The 16977-nt window shown below is 37.8% G+C and overlaps 1 protein-coding gene across 4 annotated transcripts in view; it reads right to left on the minus strand.

Moving 5' to 3' along the window:
• The window catches only part of TLCD4 (TLC domain containing 4), a 98901-nt gene that overhangs the window by 15396 nt on the left and 66528 nt on the right, over positions 1-16977 (minus strand). For all 4 annotated transcript variants that reach the window (XM_025872243.2, XM_073896266.1, XM_073896267.1 and 1 more), the window contains one exon: positions 1702-1775. In XM_025872243.2, coding sequence (XP_025728028.1) covers positions 1702-1775 — 74 coding nt within the window. The remainder of the gene's footprint in view (positions 1-1701; positions 1776-16977) is intronic.

Raw genomic sequence — 16977 nt, forward strand, 5'->3', positions numbered from 1 at the left:
CCTGCTTTGCCAGTGCCTCGTGATTACCTGGATCCTTGGCTTAATACAGGGTACACTCTCTAACCCACGCGAGTCTGATCTGACAGTCCCAATTCTCTAGGTTATCGCTATACTAAGTCACAAAAGGGCTACATGCAATCATGGGAGCCTCCCCTGGCTTTGGGACTCGGACCGAAAATTTTAAAGACAGGCAAATTTTTCAAAGATGGAAGGGAAATTAAGGATGTGAATAAGGGAAGAAACTCGAGAACCACTCATAGGTGCATGAGACAGTAAGGGTTCAAAACTGACTCTAATGAACAGTAAGAAATAAGGCTGGAAACATATGAAGCACATTACAGTGAACCTCAAAGTTAGAGAAGAGTCTAAACAGGATGCAGTTTCTGGAAGAAAATAAACAAGGTCCAGAAAATGGATCACAGGGAGGATTATGTTGGCAGCACTGTGAAGAAAGGACTGAAGAGAGGGTGAATCTGGAAGGAGGGAAGTCAGTCGGAAGGCCACGGTAGTGGACTGAAGATACTGAAGGCCCTAACTGAACTGTGGAGATCCTGAAGGCCCTCACCTAGGACCATGGATATGGAGTGAAAGGAACAGCTAACGTTACACAGGAAAGATCTTCAAAAGATATCAGCAGACCTCATTAAATGACAAGGTAAGGGTCATACAGCACCACAGTAAATCCACTGGCAAATATGAGCATCTACCTCCCTCCATGAGGTGGAGCTTAATTTCCTTTCTCCTTCACCCCCTTGAGGGTGGGCTATCCTTTGTATCTTGCTTTTAAATAGAGTAAGGAAAAGAAAAAACTTCACAGTGGACAAACCTGGCAAACACCATCTTGACCGTGTGATGCCAAGTTCACATCCCCAGTAATGTGGACATCATGTACCTCCTAACATGTTGTGATGAGAAGGGCACTTTGCCTCCATGGGATTCCTTCCAAAACCCCATCACCTCCACCTAGTCTTAAGAAAAACAGACAAATCCAGACTGGGGGACAGTTTACAGAATAACTGGACAGTACTCTTAACACTGTCAAAGTCAGGAAAAACAGGAAAAGACTCAGAAACTGTCACAGACCCACAGGAGATTGGGAAGACACAAAACTAAAGCAATGTCGCAGTCTGGACTGAGTCCTAGAACAAAAAGAAAACACTAAGGGAAAAACTGATGCAATTCCACAAAGTCTGGAGTTCACTTAACAGTGATGTATAAATGCTGGTTTCTGAAGTTTCAACAAATGGTCCATGGTAATGTAACATATCGGCAACAGGGCAAACCAGGTGGAGGAGGATCCTGGCTATCCTATGCTATCTTGGCAACTTTTCTGTAAATCTAAAATTAGAAGACAATTTTTTTTTAAATGAGGGATGAAGATGTAATGTCGCTATCAGATTTTGGGAACAGGAATAAGCTGGTGTCAAGAATGTGAACTGGACCCAAGATGAACCAAAGTATAATAAAGCATCGCCATCCTTCAAAGAGAGCTCTGTTCAAAAGCTGGGACCACCACGTTCTACCTAGGGGATCCCGGATAAGTTTCTCTCACCTTTCCAAGGCTTGGTTTCCTCATTTGCACAGATAATAATTCATACCACATATTCTCATTTTTATTTAGTAGCTTTAGGATCTTGGGAAAAATCTCCCCAAACTAAAAGGAAACAACACAAGTTTAAAATAATGAGATCAGTCACCTACCGCTGATTCACAAAAGGGCTGGAAAGTTCTGCAAGCAGACGAAAATTCCCAATGTATGCCAGGACTCCATCCCCCTGGATGATAAACATAAAACACAATGTCAGGGAGGACACGCTTATCAACATTTCCAAATATTAAAGGCACATTCAATAACTTCTCAGCATAAAATAACAATTGATATCAAAACAGACCAAGTCTCCTAGCTGATTTTCTTCATGAGAATTTAGAAATGTCACTAGAATTCTACAATATTTTTAAAAGACAGCATATTGTACACTTATAGTCACCTATAAAAACAGATTTTTAAGCAATTGTCCCATGTTGAACTAATGAATTCGGCAAACAGCCATTGGTAACAGCATTCTCAAATTACTGTAGAAATAATTATCAAAGTAGTGTGAATTTCAGAAGTTGAGAAATTTTATAGCAATTAAATACCTGATAGAAACTCATTTTTATGTCCATTAATAAAAATCTCAGAAGTGTACTTAACATCCTAAAACAATGCGTAAGCCTGTGAGCAGATGCGTATTTGCCAAATGTAACAACACATGCTAAAACTTATGTATTACATTTGACCTGAAAAATATATTTGTCAATCAGAAGATCCTACAGCTAAAACACACACTCCCAGGACCTCTCTGAATTTAGAAACATGATGCCTAGTACATTGTATGAATTTAATAATAAGAAAAGTAGAGCAGAGTTAATAAACTCTGAAGAACAAAGAAGTATACATTAGAAAGAATAACGAAAGTATACATTCCAAAAATATCATGTAATTTAAAAAGAAATAGTCCTGCCTCCCCCCAAAATATTATACATGGAACATCAGAAACCCTATTCCTACAAGCTATACCATGCTGCCTTCCAAATGGGAACAATATAAAGCAATAAAAAAAATGAACTTTTTATTTGAAGATTTTCAGTTCTTCTCCATGGAAATTATTTTAGGGATTAAAAATTCAGAGCTGGTTACACAAATTAGCTTCTCCAAGACTAATCTAGAACTTTTTATAATCTCAAACTCACTGGCCTTAGTGAAACTGAAATGTGTGATGAGGAGGAACGGAAGGAAGAGGGACAAAGGGCAAACACACTGGGTAAGGTAGTATTGTGCACAGGGGATGATCAACTTTAAAGTCAGCCGAGACACAGCCACACCACTCCAAAAACACGTGACAACATAGGAGACATAATTACTCACATGTGTTATTACTTTAACAGAGAACTATGAAGAATCGATGTTTATCTGAAATTATATACTGTTCTGTACTATTTACTTTTCTGTTACAGTAAGAGCTTCTATTTAAACAAACAGTAAGATTAGTTAATAGTGGTAATTAGTAGTAATTAAGAATAGGACAATTTAACAAATAAAATGTGTGAAAACTTATTTTATTTATTTATTTATTTATTTATTTATTTATTTATTTGGAGAGGGGGCAAAGGGAAAGTTGGAAGGGGAGCAGCAGAGGGAGAGAGAGAATCTTAAGCAGGCTCCACACCCAATGCAGAGCCAAGCGAATTACAATCTCAACCACCTGAGATCATGACCTGAGCCGAGATCAAGAGTCAGATGCTTAACCAACTGAGCCACCCAGGTGCCCCAATATTTTTATGTTCTTCTCTGCCCTTTTATTTAACTATTTTTCTGGATATTTAAATTTAGTGGGCTATATTATTGTATATTTTAAGAAACATACATCTGAGACTTTGTAAAAGGGGAATGTAAATACAATGGGACTAAACAGTTGTTATCCATATTTAATAAAAAAGTCACATCTTCTTATCCATGATACAGTAGTATATTTTTACTCTTCCAATACTACTCTGAAATGCCTGTAGCCTTTAGGTGAGGTATATATTATGTTTTTGCCTTTTTTTTTTTCCAGGAATGAACTACAGTCCAACATAAAATTCACTTTGACTTAAAGCTCTGCTCTCAGAAGTCCCTCTTACTGGTATCAGTCCAACAGGATGACCTCAACCTAAATATTTTAAGAAAGGTGTGAGCTTAAAATACTTAAGATTTTACTTACTAGCAACAGCAGGCTTTTTAGAGTTACAGGAATTAAGTTCCCAGCTTTCTTGGGAGCTCTGAACCTACTGGCTTGTTCTGCTAGATCAGGTATCTGTCTCCAAGGTCCTTTGCATGTATAAATTCATCATATAGACTACCCATTTGTAAAACATCCATCCTTTTTCAACACTCCAAAGCATACTGGATGGAGTGAACGGTTCTAGTAAAGAAAATCCTGTTCAATGTAGCTACTCTTTTCTGGTAAGATTTCTGAGTTCAGAAGCAGTCTTATTTCCCCAAAATGAGTCATTATTCCATTGTATGAGTGTTCGTCACAACCTGCACGCCACATTAGGCAACTAAGGTTCGGACTGTTCATCCTTTTCTGGCTGCTTTATCAGGTTCCTTAGCACTCCACCAGACACTAGAGAAACGGTACATAAACACCTGTTTATTTAATGCAATACTTTTTTGCCTTCTCATCCTCTATTTCCAAATTACAGAAGGACACTCTCCTTGCCACACTCTAAACATGTGATTTTGCAGGTGGCCAACCTTTGCTAGCAACAATTGTAGCTATGTTGCAGGCACACGTCTATGGAGGTCATCTCCTTCCACTTCCATAAAGTCAAAACTCTCACTGGTCTTGCAGGTTTTGAGGAAGCTAAAGGTGAGAAAGTACTTTCATTACGAAAGCCTCAACATCAGAGGTAAGCAAATCACACCCCTTTTTAGCACTATACTATGCAAGGTGTGGAAGACGTTTCTCAGGTAGTATCTTTTCATTTTCTTTGGTAAGAATTTTATAGACTGAATGGAACTTGCCAAGTTTACATTTGCACTGTCTGCCAAATATGCAGACTGAGCAAAATCTAATTCATATATGAACAATACATCAACAATTTTTGTTTTAGTGGTTTCTGTATAATCTTTATAGGAATCAAAAATTCAACTTGAAACTCGATTTTTCAAATCAAAGTACCTAAGAGCTAGGGAAACATCTTTGTGTTGCTGTGATTCCATGCAACACTTGATAGAGTGAAAAAAGTATGATTGTTGGTAAGATCCAACAGAATCAGCTCTCTATGTGTAAGAAGCCAACACATCTGTTATCAAAATTTACATTTTTCACCAACAGGATGTTTTAGTTGCAACCTCTGAATCAGGAAATGTAACTTTCGTCAGTTTCACAGAATGATCAAGGGAAAAAATAAAATGTGTATATCCATGTGATAGGTCTATGTTAATTCAGTGCCTACTATTTTCAGCTGAGCGACAATGTCTTTTTGGAAGATGAAAAAAGTACAGATGGATTAGATGCACCTGCCTGTCTCATTCCAGACTTGTGAGACTCAGTGTCTGCAGTCTTTTACATCCCCATCTCTAGCAGGCCCGTATTAGTTTGCTAGAGCTGCCATAACCAAGTACCACAGGCTGGGTGCCTTAAACAACAGAAGTTACTGTCTTACAGTTCTGGAGGCTAGAAGTCCGAGATCAAGGTGTTGGAAGGCCCATGCTCCTTCTGAAGGTTCTAGGGAAGGATCTGCTCCAGGCCTCTCTCCTAGCTTCTTGCAGTTCCTTGGCTTCTGGCAGCCCAACTCCAATCTTCACGTGACAGTTTCCCTCTGTGCATATCTGTGTCCAAATTTCCCCTTTTTATAAGGATTCCAGTCATATTGGATTAAGGACCCATCCTACTCAACTATGACCTAATTTTCACTTAACTAATTACATCTGTATTGACTATTTCCAAATAAAGTCACAGTCAGAGGTAATAGGACTTAGAACCTCTGCAAATCAATTTGGGGGCAGGATATAATTCAATCCGTAACAATGTCCAATCCCAAATTCTTTTCTGCATATTGTGCAGTATGGTCTGTTTTGGTTATCTAATTCCCTAATACATGTGTCTTTCTACCCATCTATAATAACATATTATTATATATGTAATAATATATATTATACATATTTCCATATATAATAACTATAACCTTCTTTACTGGTAACGATGGAGCATTCTGGTGTTGGTATCATAACTATTCTCATTCTCATTATCTGAACTTCCAATGTACAAAGATGACTGTTAATGCTTTGATTACTACATACTTCAGTTGCATCATTCAACGTCATGTGATAATGAATGATCCATTATTTCTGTGATTTGCAAATCATGGCTGCCATGATTTTTTTACATCACAGGAAAAGATTTCACAGGATGCGAGATTTTCAGTGGTAAAATGGTAAAACCCGGACGGATTTGGGCAGGCCACTCCCATCTTTGTTTTATTATGAATTTTATTATAATGAATTTCAAATGGCAGGTGAACTTTTTCATTTTAATACATAATCAAAATCACATTCCCAGCGATGAGAAAGAGGAATGAAAAAAAGAGTAAACCTCTCTAACTCATCTAGCACAAAGAAGCACTTTCAAGATAATAGGAAACAAACTGTCTTTCATATTCCAAGTTCCTGGATGTTTCATGGACTTATTTTTTAGTTTTGATGATAGGTTTGAAGTTTAGGTGTTTCCAAAGGAAGTGGTTGAAATTTCAGTTAAGAAAAGGTCAGAAAAATAAGTAATTGTGTTTAGTTGGAGATCATCCCAGGAAAATTAAAAAGCTGAAATGTCCTGCTTTTCTCTTACCATAGTTAAATTCTGCAGTGAGTAGAGCAAGGGAGAAGAGATTTGAAAATAGTGTACAGGTAGAACAGGACTCTTGGAGAGGCAAAAAAATGCAAGGAAAATAGTTACTTTAGTGAGATTCTTACCTGAGGCAGACATACAAAAATCTTAGAAGTATTTTTTATTAGGACAATCCTCTATTATAATGAATTCATGTATGTAATAAACATTTACTCTTATTTGTAAAGATAAATTCTCTCATTTATGACATTGCCTTCCCTCCTCAGTTAAAGACAGTTCTTCCAATCTATTTTTTCTAACAATCTTCTTTTGTTTAGTTGTTTTAAATCTATGGCATTCTAGGTAACTATATCCTATGTTTAGAGGGTATGCCAGACCAAACTGCTATAAAGTATGAATTAATACATTCCAAAGGTCAGCCAAAGTCTTGCTAAATTACTTACTGTACCTTTCAAATAAATCATTTTTCGAAAGATGAGATCCAATACTGAAATTTTTTTAAGTTTTTGTGATTTCTAAAATATTTTCAAGAGGACACACCAAAGTCATGCAAAATATTGAAATAATATCATAGCAATAGTTTTACTCTCAAACTTCAAGAAACAATTTTAAATATTTCTCTCTAGTGAACTTTAAAAATACAAAAAAATATGAAATATACTAAGGTCTTGTTTTTTTTGTTTTTTGTTTTTTAAGATTTTATTTATTTATTTGACAGAGAGAGAGCACAGGTAGGCAGAGTAGCAGGCAGAGCGGCAGGCAGAGGGAGAGGGAGAAGCAGGCTCTCCATTGAGCAGGGAGCCCGATGTGGGGCTCGATCCCAGGACCCCAGGATCATGACCTGAGCCAAAGGCAGCAGCTTAACCGACTGAGCCACCTAGGTGCCCCAATATACTAAGGCTTTTTGAGAGTTTAGAAAATTATTTCTTCTAACTCCTTTCAAATTGGTATAAAATTAAAAGTAACTATTAACCAAAGTATCAAGTTAATAGCAGATAAAATGTGACTTTATAATAATAGTCTTTAAATATTAAAAGTTACTAGTAAAAATTATAAATTTGATATGTTGCTTTCATCTAAATTTAGCCAAAATGCAGTATCACCACACTTTGAAAAGACTTTCTCTTGAGTTTATAAAAAATTGGGCACAGCATCCTGGCTCTTCTTCTAATTTCTTTAACCTCTTTCCAAAGAAAATGGCTAGTTCTCTCATTTCTAACCCAGTGGTTCTCAAAGTGTGGTCCCCAGACTAGCAGCATCAGCATCACCTGGAAATTCGCTAGATATGCATATCTCGGGCCCCATCACAGACCTACTGAATCAGAACCCCTGAGGGTCAGATGAGCAATTGAGTTTTAACAGGCCTTCTAAGTGATTCCAATATTCACTAAAGTTAGAGAAACACTGTCCTAGCTTACAAATGATCTACGAATCTCTAAGCCCTTGGGAAAACAACCTCCCTACTTCTCTGAAACTGTAATTAGGGAAGATTTACAAAGCCCCCCATCAGATCCCACAGCATTATGAAGGCAGACCAGCTACATCCCTCTAGAAGTATTTTCCGGACTCCTTAATCCCCAGTGGGGTCAAGTGTCTCAGCAGATCTCTCTGCTTGTCAGGATGCTTACCCCTGCAAATATCTATATTCCTTGTGTCTCTTTTACAGTTCTATCCATAAAGCCTAGTGCAGTGCCTGGCCCATATTTCCTGAGCTGAACCTCACCTGCTCCTCAGTGTGAAGCAAGCAGAATCACCTCCAAAACCAAAATCCTAAGAGTCCCTACAAACCTATTTCTGAGTGGGTGAGCACTCTGATGAGAATATTAGTATTCCATTCTAAAAGAAAAGGAGAAAAATACCCAGATTTTAATTTTGTAAAGAGATCAGTAGAGAAGAATTAGAGGTCATCATAAATGTGTTATGATAAAAAAGTCTGATATTTAATTTCTAAAACTTGATACATTTAGATTAGTGAAGCAAGACAGAAAAAAAGTGGGTAGACAAGTAAAAGATATGGGGAATATCACCTCACACCCATCAGATTGGCTAGTATCAAAGTCAAAAAAAGGAAGTGTTTGCAAGGGTATGGAGAAAAGGGAACCCTCATGCACTCTTGGTGGGAATTCAAACTGATGCAGCCACTGTGGAAAACAATATGGAGGTTCCTCAAAAAATTAAATTCCACTTCTTGGTATTTACCTGAAAACAAACAAAAAAAAAAACAAGAACACCAATTCGGAGAGAATCTTTCACTCCTATGTCCATTGTAGCATTATTTAGAACAGCCAAGATATGGAAGCAACCTAAGTGCCCATCAACAGATGAATGGCTAAAGAAGATGTGGTGTATATATACACAATGGAATATTATTCAGCCATAAAAAAAAAATGAAATCTTGCCATATGTGAGAACATGGAGAGACTGGACCTCTAGAGTTTTATGGTAAGTTAAATAAGTCAGAGAAAGACGAATACCATATGATTTCACTTATATGTGGAATCTCAAAAAACAAAACAAATGAACAAGCAAAACAGAACGGAAACAGACCCACAGATACAAAGAACAAACTAAACTCATGGCTGCCAGAGGAAAGGGGTATTGGTGAGGGACGGGGAGGGTGGCAAAACGGGTGAAGGGAGTTAAGAGGTACAAACTTTCAGTTATAAAATAAATAAGTCATAAAGATGTAATGTACAGCAAGGGGAGTAGAGTCAATTATATTGTAATAACTTTATATGGTGACGGATGGTATTAGACTTAACATGGAGATCATTTGGTAATATACAAAAATATAAAATCATGATGATATAAGCCTGAAACTAGTAAGATACTGTATGTCAACTATATTTTAATTAAAAATAAAAAGAGGTAGGAGAATTTGATCTAGCTATGGATCAGAAGGAAAGCAGATTATCAATGAGCATGCCAGCAAACTAAGGAGCCCTTTATTTTTTTTTTAAAGATTTTATTTATTTATTTGAGAGAGAGAGAATGAGAGACAGAGAGCACAAGAGGAAAGAGGGTCAGAGGGAGAAGCAGACTCCCCGCCGAGCAGGGAGCCCGATATGGGACTCGATCCCGGGACTCCGGGATCACGACCTGAGCCGACGGCAGTCGCTTAACCAACTGAGCCACCCAGGCGCCCAAGGAGCCCTTTATTAACTGCATGACCTTGTGGCTGTTACTGAAATTCTCTAACCCCATTTCCAGATCTCTATAAATACAGTGAATACTTTTTACTAGAGCTGATGTTAGGAGTGTGTGGCTGCCGCCGCCACCTTCCTCATCTTCCCCGTTTTGTGGAACAGTGGAATGACAGGGTTAGAATTAACTGATAGGGGCGCCTGGGTGGCTCAGTTGGTTAAGCGACTGCCTTTGGCTCAGGTCATGATCCTGGAGTCCCGGGATCGAGTCCCACATCGGGCTCCCTGCTCAGCGGGGAGTCTGCTTCTCCCTCTGACCCTCTTCCCTCTCATTCTCTCTATCTCTCATTCTCCCTCTCGCAAATAAATAAATAAAATCTTTAAAAAAAAAAAAAGAATTAACTGATAGATGGACGTGTCTAAGAATGCCCTTTGATTATTACCACTGTATCCCGATGCTGATGGCAGAATGTCCATAAATATTTCTTGGCTGGCTGACTGTTAGAATCTTTCAAAACCTTTTTCTATTTGGGGAATTCATTATGATAATTAAGCACTTAAGTCTGGAGAGGCAGGGATACTCAGTAAATGATCACAGCCTGGGGGATGGAGGCCAGGATTGGAACTCTAGCTCTCCTGGGTGACTTTGGGCGTAGCTGATCTAAATTTCAGTTTCGCCATTTGTCAAATGGGCATAATACCATCTTTATGACAGAACTGATGTGAGAATAAGAGGAGCTATGTACTAATGGCAGCCAAGAAAAATATGAAAACAGAAAAGGCACTCAAAAAGTGAAAAAAAATTTGTAGTTGAAGTTGAAATTGAACCTAGCACTTTTTCATACCATGATTAGAAAGATTAATTAAGTTCCAGGACAAGTCCTAAAAGGGCCTATTCCTTCCTGTCTATGTATTAGTCTTCAGCTCACTGATACTTGGTTGACTTCCCAGGAATGAAGTCCCCAGCTGAGGAAGAGTTGAGATGAATGACACATCACCATCACAATTAGTGAGGACTGAACGTGGGCTCACTATTACCATTTCACTATAAAACATAAATTATGTCAACACATCACTCCTCAAAAAGTGGTTAATGTTACTTTCTAACTGTTGCAGAAAAAAAATCCAATTTCAAAAGGAAAAGAAATACTTCTAAGGGTGAATTGTTTTCTTCACAGAATAGGTTATGCCAACTTTCTACCTCATAACCATACTTCACCCAACCCAAACTTCACTCTGTTCATGACAACTTTATGTTCATTACCATCACAATATAGTAGTATTGAAATGGCCTCTGAAGATGGCCTACTTCTATTACCCACAGATTTTTTAATCCCATCTTCCAAAGCTCTTCCAATTTGCCCTTCAGCCTGGACAACTCCATGGTGAGAAGTACAGCATCTCCTGAAGTTGCCTTGGGAGCTGTCTTGGGATTGCTATTCCAAAGTTCCAGAACTACTGCACCCTCTCTGACTTCCACTCGCCAGTCCCTACTTCTCTGACCCTGGCAATCCAAAATCTCTTCTTCATATGATAACCCTTGAAATATTTAAAGATAGAGCATGTCTATCTTCTTTCCAGGTACCATTTCCAATTTGCTCAGAAAATTCTGGTCTACACTCTTCAGAGTTCCTTAGCCTTATTAACTGCCAGTCTTCAGAAAACAAAAACAGAACAAAAAACAAAAACCAACCAATCCCTCGATGAAAAGAACCATTTGCACACAATAATTTCTACACAGTAACCAGTTAAATCACACACGACGCACATACATCTTTTTGAAGGCACAGGATAACCTTCCAAAGAGAATTTTAGCAGAACACGTAAATATACCTAAAAATGTACATACCACTTGCCGAGAATTTCCGCTCTACAGAATTATTCTTTGAAAATAATTGTGTATGGCACAAATGTGAAAAGATATAAGGCTGTTCACTTGATTTATACATAATGGTGAAACTCAGAACAAACACATAACAATAGGGAATTCGTTAAATATGATTATATATCCACATGCCACCAAAAGAGATAATGATCCAACCAGATGGCCTGAGAATGAAAACATTTTCAGAACTTATAAAAGACTTAGAGAATTTACTGATTTATCGGTGGGTGATGTATTGTTTGAATTTTTTGATAGTTTCCTATGCTTAACTCTTAACTACCTAACGGAATCCGACAGGTTCATATCTTCATCCCCTACACCCCACAGCTCCTTAGTTCAAAACCACACAGGGGTGTAGAACTATGCTTCAGTCATCTTGCTTCTACATTTTCTGCTCCTGTCCATCAATGACTGGCCACCTGTTTAATCCAGTACACCTATGACAGCATTAAGTGTGGCATACACTTAGGGGTGTAGGTAACCATTAGATAAGCTTTAGTTACATGTAATTCCTCATTACCTTATCCCCCACTCTCCTACTCAAAAAAACCTACTGAAATACAAATGAAGTAGATGTTATTAAAGGGAGAGGTGAAAGGTTGAAGTCTACTCTAATATTTTTAGATAAATGAATGACAAATTTTGACACTTTACTGTTAGTGAATTACGACAAAACTCACAACTCACTTCTGGCCAATATGGGGTTTCCACCTCTACCATCTACCTTTGAGGAGCTTTGCCTACAGTAAAACTCATACTTGCCTTGACCTCTACACGACTCTATGAGGGAAAACAAAACAGGATTTGTCTGATACCTTCTGGAGATTAAAAGAAAATTCTGCTTTTAGCCAGTGATTATGAAAATCTGGATTTTCTTACCATGGGAAATTTAATTTTCTTCAGCAGAGAGCGGCTAGGGTTAGAGCTTCAGAAAGTAAGGGAGAAGGACAACTAAAATTATCACGCACCTACTACTGTTCGCATGGTTCTAGATACTGTGCCATCAATGGCCTGGCGTGGGATGGGCAACATATCCCATCACTAGGGCTGGAGAGACGTTCCAGGCATCCGAAACTGGACACTTGTATAAAAATGGGACTGTGTTCGGCAGTAGCAATAATGAGGTGCTTTTTCATAGGTTATTATACTGACCTGGAGCCTTACCACATTTCCATGGAAACCCTTTTCAGAGTCCCATCAATCTCAAAATGAGATTTGGGAACAAAATCCATCCTATATTTAATAACTATTTGAATTTTAATCATCCAAGGCTTTTGATTATTTATTTACAAGGTAATCGAAGGTCTGAGCTAACACACAGGACTGGATTGCCAAATCAGATTCATGTGAAACCGTGATCTTATCTAGTATTAAGCTTTACCAAATGTTCCAAAGATAGAGGCCATCAAATTTTTCAGAGGACAAAGAGAGAGGTGGGGGACATCAAAGGCAGCTGGCAAGCCAGATCCTCCCTCTGTTGGACAGGCAGCTCTGGCCCAGAAGAAATGAAGGTTCACAAAGTTTCCCACAAAACAGTGAGAGTTTAACTTGTTAAACATCTCCATCCTCTACCCCCAGAAAGTTGTATAGCCGACAGGACATTCTCCGAGGAGGCAGGCCTCACAGCTCCTAGGTTCACATTACCATATAATCTTTTTTTTAAAATATTTTATTTATTTATTTATTTGAGAAAGAGAGAGAGAGAAGAGAACTCCCAGGGAGAGGCAGAGGGAGAAGCAGGCTCCCCGCTGAGCAAGGAGCCTGATGCAGGGCTCGATCTCCTGGGATCAACCTGAGCCAAAGGCAGAGGCTTGGCTTAATGACTGAGCCATCCAGGCGCCCCACATTACCATATAATCTTTAGCCAGGGACATCTTAAAGGCATTTCAGAGTTAAGGTCTCTTCCTCCTAACAGAGGTCAGTACTCTGTTTACTCAAGGGTCCTGCTGACAAGATTAGATGGGAGTCACCTGCCCTCCTTTCTCCCCCTCCCTTTCTTCCAAGAAGCAAACGGATTTGCAGGCCGGCTGCTTTCACCCCTTCCTTCCAGGGTTACTTAAGAACTTGGTGACAGAACTTAGCTTATTCTTACTTGCCCATTGCCTAGCTCCCCAGTATTAGAACCAAATCAAATCATTTTAACAAAACAGCTGAATCACAGAATCTCAGAATAAAACTTCAATAAACTTACACTTTAGTGTAAACTCCTACCCAAAATTTTTACTTACTATATATCTATGTTCATATCTATCTGAGTGAAGATATCCTATGGTAGAACTATTTTAAAAGGGCACTGTTACAATCATCTATTTATTTATTGGGGATGTCTCTTCTGTAAAACAGAAGTCTGACCTTCCTTTCTTTTACTGTCCCCAGAGATCCCAGTTCAAACACCTGAATTAACCCAGAATAAATCTACTCTTCTCCACTTAATAGTCCTCTCACATTCCCAAGGGCATTTCTAACTACCATGTCCTACAATTTATCTTTTGTGGGCTGACCTCTCTGGGTCCTTCAATTGTCACAGGACAATAGCTTCCTAATCTAATCTCCACTGTTATCTGGCAGCCCCTCCCCAACGCCAAGCACATGCAAGGTCAGGGACACTAGATAATGAGCTTGGGTGTGGTCTAACCAGGAAAACTGTCATTTTTGTTTGAATTGCTCTGCCTCCCCTAATAGAGTCTAAATTTGAAACCAGCTTTCTTTTTCTTTTTTTTTTTTTTAAAGATTTATTTATTTGAGAGAGTGAGAATGAGAGAGAGAGAGTGCATGAGAGGGGGGAGGGTGACAGGGAGAAGCAGGCTCCCCGCCGAGCAGGGAGCCCGATGCGGGACTCGATCCTGGGAGTCCGAGATCATGACCTGAGCCGAAGGCAGTCGCTTAACCAACTGAGCCACCCAGGCGCCCAAAACCAGCTTTCTTTTAAAGCAGATGTGACATGCTATTGGTACAACTGAAGTTTTGGTCATTTATCACCTCTGGGTCATTCCTCCCTTCTTATACATTGTCACACCTAAATGCAAAAACCTAACATTTATTACTGTTAGGTTCCATCTATTTGTTTCAGCCTATTGCTCTAGCCTGAAAATGTAATATATCATCCAGCATATTATTAGGTCTCCTTCTTAGCCTTGTTTCAGTCATTTGATAGGCTTGTTAAAAAAAAAAGCCAAAAAACAAAAAACAAAACTTTTTTTATTGTGGTAAAATATACGTAACATAAAATTTACCCTTTTAACTATTTTTAAGTAGTTCAAGTTAAAAGTTTAACTACTTTTTTAAGTGTTTAAGTCTCCAAAATTTTTCATATCCCCAAACTGAAACTCTCACCCATTCAACAGTAACTTTATCCCCTGCACCCAGCCCCTGGCACTATTCTCTGTCCATGGATTTGAGTATTCCAGCACATCATATAAGGAGCATCATATGGTAAGGCTGCTTTTTTAAAAACCTAATTAAGAACAAAATACTGACTCGGGTAGACATGGCAATGCTCTCAGCTGACATCTATTTTATCATCACACATAAGTCCAATGTATGAACTGTTTTCTTTTCTGGTATTGAAAGGAAATAGCTTTCAAAAACCAAGACAGGTTAGAGAGAGAAAAGGGAAACAGTTCTAAGATAATCCAACTATGCAAATCTGAGGGGATGCTCTGTGCCCACAAAAGAGCATGAAGCAGCAACCACAGGGCAAGGAAGGAAGAGCTAGCCTTGAACTCCTCCTAAACCAAATCAGAGGAAGGTCTTAAGGAGCTTGATTATGTTCATCAAATAGGGGGAATGGTCACATCAGGTATTCTATAATAAAAAGTAAATATGAAAGCAAACTCCAAAAATCCAAACACAACATATATTTGTGTGTATGTAGGTCTTTACATATATATACCCACATATGTAACATATTTTTTAAATGGCCACTTAACATTTTTACCACGACTAATCCCTTAATTAGTAGTAAGAGTTACAAGCCAACTGTATGACTGTGGTTGCATATAGATTTAAATAAGCTATACAAATACTAATAAAAGTTTTTTTTTAAATTTTCCTCACCATATTTTCTTTTACTTTTTTTTAAATTAACATATAATGTATTATTTGTTTCAGGCTAATAAAACAATTTCTAAGACTGACTTCTGCCCATCTATTGCTCATTACAGTATAAGAAAAGCTGACAATGTTTTATTTCAGTAGAAAAAAGGTTAATATGTTATTCCAGTTTTTAAAATATTTTGATTTAAATATTTAATGTGTTTTATTCATATGTAAATTTAGTGGGGAACAGAAATCACACAGACCTTACTATATAATATTGCTTTAGTAAGCTATATTAGGTGGCTATTTTAATACGCACCTAGTCAACAAAAGTGTTAAATTTTGGAAATTATCTTTTGAAATGTTGCTCTAACAGCTATGATAGTCACCTAAAATTTTTCTTTAAGACTATCCTAACGGGAGAAAAGGAGGAAATACATGATTTTATGTGTTAACTGAGAACAGGCAACACTATTCAAGTCATCTTAAAACATTTTAACAGTTTAACACTGTTAATGATAAACTGTTGGTGAGTCATGGCATTTCTTTCATGGCACTGTTGTGGAAAGTCTTCTTTAGACTAAAACTAAGACAGATATTTTTCTAATTCTTCTCTCCTGATATACATTACAGCTTTACCGTTTCTGACATAACAAGTCTTTCACTTTTCAATACCACTTCATACATACTTGCTTGCAAAATGTTTTTAAAATGTAGACACTGCGGTATAACATTAAACAAGAAACAAATTCTCACCCTCAAGGTATCACACACTGCAGCTAATTCCCTTAAATAAATGCACTGAGAGCCTTGGAAACCAAATTTTCTTCCTCAATTGCAGCTGCATGGTTTAATGATTAGATTCCAGGGTGGTTTAATGATTAGATTCCAGGGTGGTTTAATAATGCAGAAGAGTTGGGGAAAGTATGTATAGCAGTGCTCTTCTTTTCAAGTTCAAAAGTTTTCCAAGTATACTCTAACTTTTATCTAAAGGTGTGGTTTGATTGGGGAATGGCGTGATCCACAAGAAACACAGAAAAAAATGAAGGCTATCAAAGAGATCAGGAGTACAAAAGACAGTGGTTTATCCTTAAAAATAGGGCGTTAAAGCATAATTGTATTCACGTCCCTTATGATAAGAAATTATCCTCTCACATTTCCCCTAATAATTAGTATCCTGACTGAGGGCGGGGTGAATACTAGGAAAAAATCTGTAGGATTTTTACCTTTCTATATAGACAGAAGAGAAGATTCCTTAAGCTCTAAGTTACTCTACCAGAGAATTTTAAAACTCCAATAAATATACTGGAGAGAGGTACAAAAATAGTGATCAAGACATTATATAACCTATATATAACCTATTTAATAACCTATATTTAAGAGGATCTTACTTTTCAACTATTCAGTAGAGCATACATTTAAAACCTACAGATAACTTGTCTCTAAGTTTTAGTTACAATTAGACAATCTTTTGGGGTGTCTGGCTGTCTCAGTCAGAAGAGCATGTGACTCTTAATTTCAGGGTTGTGAGTTCAAGCCC

The sequence above is a fragment of the Callorhinus ursinus genome, unplaced genomic scaffold, assembly GCF_003265705.2.
Source record: "Callorhinus ursinus isolate GAN/ISIS: 27379988/994484 unplaced genomic scaffold, GSC_fseal_2.0 scaffold9, whole genome shotgun sequence".
Taxonomy (NCBI): domain Eukaryota; kingdom Metazoa; phylum Chordata; class Mammalia; order Carnivora; family Otariidae; genus Callorhinus; species Callorhinus ursinus.